The sequence below is a fragment of the Atta cephalotes genome (genome assembly GCF_000143395.1).
Source record: "Atta cephalotes unplaced genomic scaffold scaffold00032, whole genome shotgun sequence".
NCBI lineage: Eukaryota > Metazoa > Arthropoda > Insecta > Hymenoptera > Formicidae > Atta > Atta cephalotes.
The window spans coordinates 1,752,288-1,763,127 of NW_012130096.1; the positions used below are offsets into that span (position 1 = coordinate 1,752,288).

At 34.5% G+C, this 10,840-nt stretch overlaps 2 protein-coding genes across 2 annotated transcripts; both read left to right on the top strand.

The window, feature by feature from the left end:
* Positions 1-2,331: 2,331 nt before the first annotated feature.
* On the top strand, positions 2,332-2,673 carry LOC105621139 (cytochrome c oxidase protein 20 homolog). Its single transcript, XM_012202610.1, has one exon. It carries the CDS (start codon positions 2,332-2,334, stop codon positions 2,671-2,673), a length of 342 nt encoding a protein of 113 aa, XP_012058000.1.
* Positions 2,674-4,079: 1,406 nt separating this feature from the next.
* Positions 4,080-10,585, top strand: LOC105621140 (P protein). Its single transcript, XM_012202611.1, has 17 exons — positions 4,080-4,158; positions 4,712-4,877; positions 4,945-5,019; positions 5,111-5,228; positions 5,290-5,362; positions 5,497-5,690; positions 6,404-6,504; positions 6,666-6,825; positions 7,113-7,184; positions 7,491-7,622; positions 7,695-7,949; positions 8,039-8,173; positions 9,162-9,356; positions 9,437-9,670; positions 9,794-10,052; positions 10,289-10,382; positions 10,495-10,585. The coding sequence occupies exons 1-17, from the start codon at positions 4,080-4,082 to the stop codon at positions 10,583-10,585; spliced, it is 2,433 nt and encodes an 810-aa protein (XP_012058001.1).
* Positions 10,586-10,840: the final 255 nt, after the last annotated feature.

Here is a 10,840-nt window from a genome sequence, read left to right on the forward strand (position 1 = left end):
GAGAGAGAGAGAGAGAAAGAAAGAACAAGATATAGTTAATAATGTGAGGAAATAACGACGTGCATGCACCTCTTCCCTTCTCCAGAATTAAAAGCGTATGCGAATTCCTAGATGATGTCACCGCGTCTCCGCGATTCCTTACTCACAGAAATGAAAATCCCTTAGGCGGTTTTATGCCTGGCCTGCCGTAGAGTAATCTCGAATACACTGGAAAAAAATAAAGTCGTCCAGCTTCATGGAAGGATCGAAAAGCTTCACTGCTTCTCGTTTTCAGACACGCGTTCTTCCGAAGTGAAACTTATCCAATCGTCGGACGGCTTCCGATAAAAGGTATCACAAAAATAGAGATTACAGAAACAAAACGTAAGTGCATATACCCCAAAATGTAATCTATGACCTGGCAATTTATTCCGCGAATGACAAGACGGACAATTGTCGTCAGTGAATATGCGTCTTATCTCTCACCCAATTACTATCTTTCGGAACAGCATCCGTGCTTCGCGGTTCGACGTAACACACCGTTGAACATACGTGTATACACAAATTCTGTTTATTTATGTGACGCGGATTTAATTTGCACAGCCAGTAGTTTCGAAAGTTCAGACCCGCGTTCAGAACTGCGAGCTCCAGAACCTTATACAGTACAGAAGCTTACAGCAACATTGCCGCAACATTTCTAATGTTACTGCAGTGCTAGCTTGCAGTAATATTGCAATGTTGGTGCAATATTGCTGGAATACTGCAATGTTGATGCAATACTATTGAAATGTTACATTGTAATGTTGTTACAATGCAATATTATTGAAAAGATTTGTACTAGAACTGCACCATATCCATAGGCAGATCATTCCGGCAATATTGTAAACATTACAAGATAGATTCATTCCAGGAATATTGCAACACTGTAAATAGAAGCTTGCAGCAATATTGTAAATGTTGCTTCTTATATAGGTTCTGTAAAAATCATTTCAGTAACATTGCAACAACATTGCAACGTTGCAGCAATATTACTGCAAGCTTCTATATTGTAATATTGCAGTAACGTTGCAGCATATTATTGTGAGTTACTATGTTGTACATCATTCCAGAAATATTGCAGTAACACTACAACTTTGTAAAAATGTTGTTGCAAGGTTCTGTGATGAAATCACAGAAGCTATATCACAGGTCATTCTAGTAATATTACAGCAACACTGTAACGTTTCAACAATATCACATTAACATTAACAATGTGCAGCACAAATCATTCCAACAATATTGCAGTAACACTGCAACTTTGTAACCATTTTGTTGTAAAATTCTAAGCTGTATGAATACAACACAGAACATTCTAGCAATATTTCAGCAATATTCCAGTAACATTAATATCAAAATATTGCTGCAAGCTTCTGTGCTACATAGAAGCCACGTTACACTAGGCATAGAAGATTAACGATGAATTGAAGATTAGAATTCTATCAGTAAGATAATTTTAATTCATTTTGTTCTAATTAGTCGAATTCTAACATCTCTAATTCACACTTCTCAATCTTTAATGTATACGATGTGTGACATGAGCTTCTCATGACGTTACTCCGGATTGTTTTCATGGGTAAGGTTAAGGGACTCCGCAATCGATCCCGTGTCACGGTATCATCGTGTCAGAGGGATACACGACGCCGAAGTCGACACTGACAACTCTTACCTCTTCTGCAGCTGAATCTCCCGGGTGAGTCGCGCGGATACGTGGTACACATCGTAGGAACTGAACACGGGGGAGGGGTGGAGCACCTACGAGCAGCGACGCACGGGTGATCGTGCGTGCATGTCACCGCGATTTACACAATTTGGACGGATGACGACGGGTGTCCCGGGTGTCGTTTTCAGAGTAACACGCAATTCGCGTCCTCACGATGTGTGCGACGTGACAGGACCGTAGAGTATCCTCCTTTCTCGTTGATTTTCCTTCAAAGGACAGGTGCAGCGTTGCGCCACGCTTTTTGGCAACGTCAAACGTTCACGATGGGTCGTGTTATTCACACCAGCGATCACGTACCAAGTGTGTGCACAGCACGGGATTGAAAGCCGAGCTGAGCCGAGCTGAGCGGGCTGAGCCGCACCACCTGTCACTCGGATTCGATAGCACGGAACATGCGTCGTGCGACGTCACCCGGCGCCCTGCACCCCGCACATCGTCGCCGCGACCAATCAGCGTTCGACCTGAAGAAAGAGAAGGTAAGAGCACAAAGTGCAAAGAGTGCAAAAATTACGACTATTACAACTCCAACTTAACCTTACTTTGTGTCTTGCTCGTAAACCTCGCGAAAATTACGTAAAATCGTTGGTATTATCATGGATAACAACATAGACGCGATCGTCCAAAATTTGGATGAGGAAAATGAGTCCAAGGCGGTGATGCTGTTCGGCCGAGACATCAGGAAGATCCCCTGTTTCAAGCAGAGTATGCTGTCCGGTATCTACAGCGGTCTCGCAGCCGGCCTGGGCACCTTCATGTTCACCAGTCGCGCGAAACTATCGACGAACGTCGCCCTGGGATCCTACATGGGAGTCACCGTGGTTTATTGGTGCTACTGCCGATACAACTACACGATGGAAAAGTACGAAATACGGAACCTGCAAAATATCATTCAGCAAAAGTCGATCAACACGGAAAAGAACAAGGGAAGTGTTTAGGAACATCAGAGAAAACTGGTTGACATATGAAAACTGTTTGTCTGTCGCTAAAGACTTTTAAAATGATATACGAGAACAAAAGATGCGTTAACATGTGATTGTAACACAGTGCGATGTAATATAATTAAGATTATTGTATTATATTTATAAAATATGTGCAAAAAACGTCTGATGAATGTCTGAGTTACTTTTAATCTTTTCAATTGTATATAATATTTTTATACATTAATATCATATCTATGAGATTGTTAATTGATTGTAATTATATTTTTCAATGTATAAAAGTATTTTTTTAATTATCGATAGACATACACTGGAAAGAAAGTTTGGTTACACTAATTGGAATTTTGGTTGAAAATAGATAAATCAGAATTTTCTGATTGAATCTTATAATTCTAGTTAAGATAATCAAAATTCTGAAGTGATCAGAATTTTCTAGCTCGTTTACATTTTCAATCAAAAATTTTTTTCAGTATATGAATTCATAGAGTTATACTTAGAGGCTTATTTTGTAACTTTTATTGACTATAACTATAGCATTACAGTGTCATATGTCGGTTGCTTAGTTTTATATATGGTAAAAAAATTACACAACAACTATATACTGTAAGTTACAATCGTTAAGAGTTACAGAATAATCTTTTGATTGTGTGATAATTTAACCATTGTGTGACCACAGTTGTACTGTTTCAGCTAATATAATTGATAGTGTAAAAAATGATTGATTTTTAATTATAATTGACACAATGTTAATACACGAAATCATAGTAAAATTATAATGAATTTCTGTATAATAAAATTATTTTTCAAACATATATGTTTAATTTTTTTCCATGAGTATGATTGTTTGAAGCTATTAATGCCTTAAAGTTATTTCTTACATTTCTATTTGATTTTATGTATAATATTATGTATAATGCTATTCATGAATTCTATTTATTATATTTATATATATAATGCTATTTTTCATGAATTGTAAAAAATCTTTATATTTGTGGATACTCTTTAAATCTTTTAGAGTTAATGAAAGAATGAAATCTTACTCTTTTTCAAAATTGACTCAATTTTTATTCTTTAGAATGAGATTCCACTTCAAAGAGTTTAGAGAGCTTACATTTCGATAAATAATTTTCTATAGTACACTTTATATAATATAATTCCAATTTCTATATACTCCAGGTTTATATTCCATGTAAAATGTAAATAATCTATAAGGTGACCTCTGAGAATCTTACGAATACAAGTGAAACAATTTCTACAATCAGTAGTGTTTTCAGAGGCGCAACATAGCGCGCGGCATCGTGTACATAAAATGCGTGCAAATTTAATAAAACTAACATTTTAATTCAACTAAAAATTTGTATATAATAAGAGACGATAACGGACAAATTGAAATAATTCCTATAATGTCACAAAACGATACAAGTGACGACGAATCTAACCCGTCACAGATATACCTCAATCCGAATTCTCATAACAATTCAGGTATATTTATATAAGAATTTATATAAGAATTACGAAATCTATTTATATCAATCCCAGAACTAGACGTTGTATTTTTACACGGGTCACACAATGAATCTCTCAATGGGAAATTTCCTATACACAACTCTGGTAATGCACTGTAGATGACTTAAGACAACACGTACTTTTGTTAAATTCAATCGTGGTCCATCCATAAGTCATTAAAGAAAATTTGAAATTTAAACTTTCTTTAGAAACTCAAACATGGATTGATATTAAGATTGAATTTAACAAAAGTACATGCTGTTCCAAATTATCCCAAATTACCTATATTTACGATATTTATTTTCTAAATGTCAGACATAAAACAATTATAAGATTAAAATTCAATAAAATTTTAATTTTTTCATTAATTTTATAATTTTTCATTAAAATTTCACTTGTTAAGTTACAAAGCATACACAATTAAAACTTTTAAAAACTCTAACTTGAAATGTTCGAATCTCTTAGAAAATCATGTAGTTCTGAAATCAATTGCAATTTGGACATAATTCTATAACAAATATTTCCAAAGTTATGTGTAGCCCAATCAGTCCCTCCTCCTCCATTTCGAGCTCTGTGATATTCGGACAAATTCCCGAGGAGGTGCTCCACGCCTGGAGTCAATTACCAGAAGCGATTCGTCTGGATCCGAGTTTGGCGATCTTTCAGAAAGAATGTGATCGAATAACGGAAACGAGGTAAACAAAATAAGCCTAAGAAATCGATGAAAAAGGATTTACATTACAAAAGATAATGTGTTTCCAGATCTCTGGACTGCGTGAAGAAAGAATGCCTGGTTGTCAATATGTCTCTTGGAATGCCACCCGCGACATCAATCAGGTAAATCACATATCACGATTAAGGGAGAAGTTTAACAAGATGCTAGAAATTCTCAGAACGGATGTAATAATTAATCCCGATATCTGCGCAGCATACAACATCAGAATGTCGACGAAGACGGGCAAGATGTGCAAATACAGGAGAGACAAAGGCCTTTTTGCCGTTACATGAAGTTAATCATACTCTCCTGTTGTTGGCTTCTATTCACAGTAAGAAAACCATCAGATCGATGTGATTAATTAATAAATCTCACGTTACTTCATATTGCAGATGATACTGATGTTTAAGAACGAGAGGATTGAGACGCTGCATCAGCTTTCTGTGTCTAGCAGAGAAAGTAGGAGTATCCTTCTAGTCAATCATAAAAAATCGAACTACGAATTTTTGTCTATTTTGAACAAGATGGGATTTAGGAGACGAAATTTCCATAAATAGTATAACATCAATCAATCTCATATTCTCCTTATAACGATATAGATTATCGAATCAACGAACATGTTACAAGTACCTTGATTAGCGTGACGATGAAAGGACCATTGCTGCCGTTACGAAAACACGAACAGTATTTATCTGCGAATTTATCCACATGCTATTTGATGGTATGGCTGCAAGTTCTGGTGGACAGAAAAACCAATTCACGTCTCTCCATTACTGATTTGAAGAACTTGAAGGTCTATATCTTTAAACGTACACAAAATTATTCTGCATACACTTATGTTTGCGTCGAAAGAACATGAAATCAAATCCAGCCAAGCCTGAAACAGAGAAAGAAGAAAAGAAATCAGTCATATTAATAAATTATTTATCACAAATATCCTTCAGCCATTCTTTTACACACATTTCATAAAATTAATTAATCTTGATTATATTGAATATATATTGCGCATATTTATTTAAATAGCTAAATCTGAAATGCCTAGTCAGCAAATTAAAAGTAATGTAACATCAATGTTATACTTTCATATTCAAAAATATAAATGTAACACATGGTGTTACAGTTACATTGTGCGAAATTATAATACTAATAAATATTTATTTCTCTTCAGCTTAGACAGAATAATTAAAAAAGGGATTTATTATAGTTCACAAATATTTCTTAGTTTCATTCATCCATCCATCCGTGCTTCATCGCACGTCTCATATTCAATAAATTTTAATACCTGTCTTTATGTAACTTTCTATCATGCACTTTCTTGCCATTCATTATCTATATCATCACAGCCATAATTAAATAGTAAACCTAACATACATTTCCTATCATCACAACCATATATAATTATAACACTAATGTTATGTTACTTTTAGTTGGTATCGACTAGGCATTTATTTACTAGATAATTATAAACTAGCTACACCATACTATATTTGCAATCATTAATTGCAGAACGTAAGCGACGTGTGGACCTTACCGGTATTACCTGAAAATTTGGCGAGCATTTTCCCCGACCAGAAGCATCGGAAGACTTTCCATATAAAAGCTGACAAGTATGTTATCTCATATTTTTACTATTATTCAGATCTAATAAAAATGAATTTTGCAAAATGTTTATTACAAATTTTGTTGGCAAAATTGTTGGCCAGCGGAAATATCTGAAAGTCTCACATGCAGTACGATCAGAATTTGTTAGCAAATGTTTTGTTTATAGAATCCTATCGCAAGGCATAATGTTCATCAATCTGCGCACGAATTCGAAATCCATTCTTTCGCTTTCGATAGGCTACGATTCATCGCCAATAAATGCCGATATCGGTATACCGCTTGCCGCAGTTGTCTTGATTATCTTATACATCCTGATAATTTTCGAGGTAAATCATGTACGCAAATTAGAATGTATTTATTATAAATATGAAAAAGACCACAATATGGTATATATGCAAGTACACATATAGTGTATATTAGTGTATATTAGTATATATTAGTAATTCAAGATTGAATTACTAATTTTTAAAGCAATGAAGATCCAGCTTCGATCGTAAAAACATTTTAAATTTCTAGTATTGATTGTGTTTCTCACATATGCGGTCTAAAATAAAGATTCTTAATAATGTATTTATGTTGATTCCTAAATGCTCATCATATTTGATCGAATTAGGTAGTACACAGAGCTCTAGCTGCTATGCTGGCATCCACGATGTCCATCGCAATATTGGCGGTTTTAAATGAGGTATCGCAAGTACACGCTCTTTTAATTTCTATGACGGAATCTTTTTTAAAAGACAAATATAAAAAGTGGAAAGGACGATTTTACAATATCTAAAAATTTAGTTATAGATCTGAAAATAATTTTGTTAAATCATCAAAATAATAATTAGAACATTAAAACTGATTGATAGTTTTTGCAGCTCATATTATGCTTGAGATTCCCACGTAATTATTTTATGGTCCAACAAAATTTTCAGCTATTTATATCTAGTTACATTTTTAGATATTTCAACAAAATCATTTTTCCGTTTGGAATTTTGTATTTTAGCGTCCGAGTATGAGCGAACTTATCTCTTGGATAGATATGGACACGCTGCTACTACTGTTCTCCATGATGGTGCTGGTTGCCATCATCGCCGAAACTGGAGTGTTCGACTGGCTGGCAGTTTATGCTTACAAAGTGAGAAAAAGAAATTGGCATATATCTAAAGTGAAAAAAAAAAACTGAACCTGAGATACCTTTCATTTTTAGATAACCGCCGGAAGATTGTGGCCGTTGATAATGGCCCTCTGTTTCTTCACTGCGTTTCTGTCATCATTGCTAGATAATGTGACGACCGTATTATTAATGACTCCGGTAACTATTAGACTATGCGAAGTAATGGAGTTGAACCCCGTACCAATCCTGACTGCTATGGTAATTTATTCCAACATAGGAGGTGCTACGACACCAGTCGGCGATCCGCCGAATGTCATCATCGCTTCCAATCGGGATGTTAAAAACGCCGTGAGTTACACGAATGTGCTACATTTACACGCACAGAAATGGAAGATAATGTTTGTCGATCTCATAATTAACAGATAATTACGTCGTAGGAAATTGATTTTGGTACGTTTGCATTGCACATGAGTATCGGCGTGATATTGGTGTTGATTGTGGTCAGTGCGCAAATCCGCTATATTTTTCGAGACGTCGCAGTTCTTAGATTCGACGAGCCGCAAGATGTACAGGTATAATATGCCAAACTTCCAATAATTTATATTCAGACAAAAAAAGCCTGTTCTTTTTCTATACAAGACTGAACTTCTTGCACGATTTATCTTTTATCTTATTCTCTTCACGAATGCGAAAAAAAGAAGAAAAATAAATATGCAAGAAGTTCAGCCTAAAGACAGTGGTAGCAACTATAAAAGTGCACTGAGAAAAAAATACAGTTAATTTTAAATATTTAGTTCAATACTGCCAAACATTTACTTACAATAAATGAATATTGGTTCAGTAAAAAAAATTGATTATTAAATCAAATTAACATTTCTTGTATTAAATAAATATATCTTTATATTTAACAAATATTTAGTTGACAGTATTCAATTAAATGTTTATTAAAATTGACTATATTTTTTTCAATATAATAATTATACAAGTTTTATTGTAGAATTAATGTGTATATAGTTATTTTATATTTATTACAACTATATATAAAACAGTTTTTTCAACTGTATATTAATTTTACATATAAATAAATTTTATTGTTAAACAATAAGAATGATTTTATTGAAGTATCTAAAAATTTAGATAGATTTAAAAATGATTTTGTTGAACCATCAAAACAATTACATAGAAAACTCAAGTAATGAAAAAATGCTACAAAAAGTTTTGACATTTTGGCAATCAATTTCAGCACCCTATATAAATATTTTAATAGTTTAATAAAAAATTATTTTCAGATCCGTATTTAGTTAAATTTTTAGATAAATTTTATTTCAACAAATCATTCTTTCTTATAATTGCTACTATGTTTCTTTCTAAATGTATAATATAGTGTCTAAAACTTTTACAGTGAGTCTCACTCTGAAAAGTAAAAATTTCACTTTTAAAAGTTAAAAATTAAACTCTTTCTCAAAAAGATATGCTCAATTTTTACTCTTCAGAATAAGTTTCCGCTTCAAAAAATTTAGAGAATAAATTATGATGTTGCGCATGATTGTCTACTCACAGGAATTGAGACACACGATTGCTATTTGGCAACGAGCGGCGGCGAGTCTGTCCACTTACAGCAAGGATGAGAATTTGGTGAGAGAAACGTTACTGAAGAAAGTGAAACGTTTGTTATCGCAACTAAAGAAGAAGCTAATCACAGGAAGCGCGGCGTTAGAGAAGTACAAGACCACGCTCGAGGAATTACAAGAAAAGGCAAGTTGAATAATCTTTTATTTTTCACGAGCTTCATTGTGCTTCAATCATTAATCGCAGTATTTCGTATTTTTTTCCAGTATCCTATTAGAGATAAGTGGTTGCTGGCAAAATCTGGATGCGTGTTGGCTTTCGTGATCACACTCTTCTTCTTACATAGTTTACTTCATTTACATGTGTCTTTGGGTTGGATCGCCCTGCTCGGCGTTCTATTGCTTCTGATACTAGTCGATAATCAAGATTTCGATGGCCTCATGGCGCGCGTCGAATGGAGCACTTTGTTATTTTTTGCATCGTTATTTATTCTTATGGAGGTAATATAAGGAAAATTTTACAAAGATTCTTGCCAATTTGAATATAGACTCCTCGAGATGGAGTCTTTTTAGACTAAAAGGAATTCGTTGAGAAGTTTAATAGCATTTGAAAAAATTCCTTAGGCTCTTTCGCGTTTGGGTATCATCTCGTGGATTGGTCAAAAGACGCAGGATTTTATTCTATCGGTCAACGAGGAGTCCCGATTAGCTGTTGCTATATTACTGATGCTTTGGGTGTCGGCTTTGGCTAGCTGTTTCGTTGACAATGTACCACTCACCACTATGATGGTGAGAATTGCAACGAATCTTGCCCAAAATCGCGAGCTCAGCTTGCCTATGCAGCCTCTAATATGGGCATTGACGTTTGGAGCTTGTATGGGAGGTAAGAAATTTTCCAGATCTCAATGGTTTCTCAAGTAATCTAAAACTGCAAAGTTTACCTCGAACATAAAATCATCTTTCGAGCTTTGTACAGCATCATGGTTCTTTCAATATATTCACATGATCGCGTTGAAATAACGATAGTCAAAGGTCATGCCTCGAAAATTGACGCTTTCAAATGAAGAGCGCCAGTTTTTTTCGCATGGCTAGCAGTTGTTCAGGTGAATATGTTTAAAGGAAATGGAACTTTGATTGGAGCTACTGCCAATGTTGTTTGCATGGGCCTCGCGGAACAACACGGTTACAAATTCAATTTCATGCAATTCTCCAGGTAAGTGAAATCATGACGTCATGATTAATACAAAATATGTCACCGCGTTTCGAAGATCTTGTGACTTGTCACTTTCCATCATAATAGCTAAAACTGCGTGATTGCATTGCAGGGTAGGATTTCCTATCATGTTAACGAGTACCATAACAATTATGGTATATCTGATGATTGCTCACGTCGTCTTCGGCTGGAACGGAAAATAAATAAGGAAGACATACGAGTGAGGATCTGTTCAATGTACAAGAAACAACAATAATACTCGTAAATGTACTTATTATATAATTTTTTTAGCACAATATCCATTATGCAAAACCGAACGTATTTCCGTAAAATATAATATAAAGAAAGAGCACGATCAATATGTAAATTCGTTTTACTTTCAATATTTCTACATATATTTCTATGAAATTGTAAGGGAAAAAGAAATCTGTATAACTCTTTTTAATACGGCCGAACTT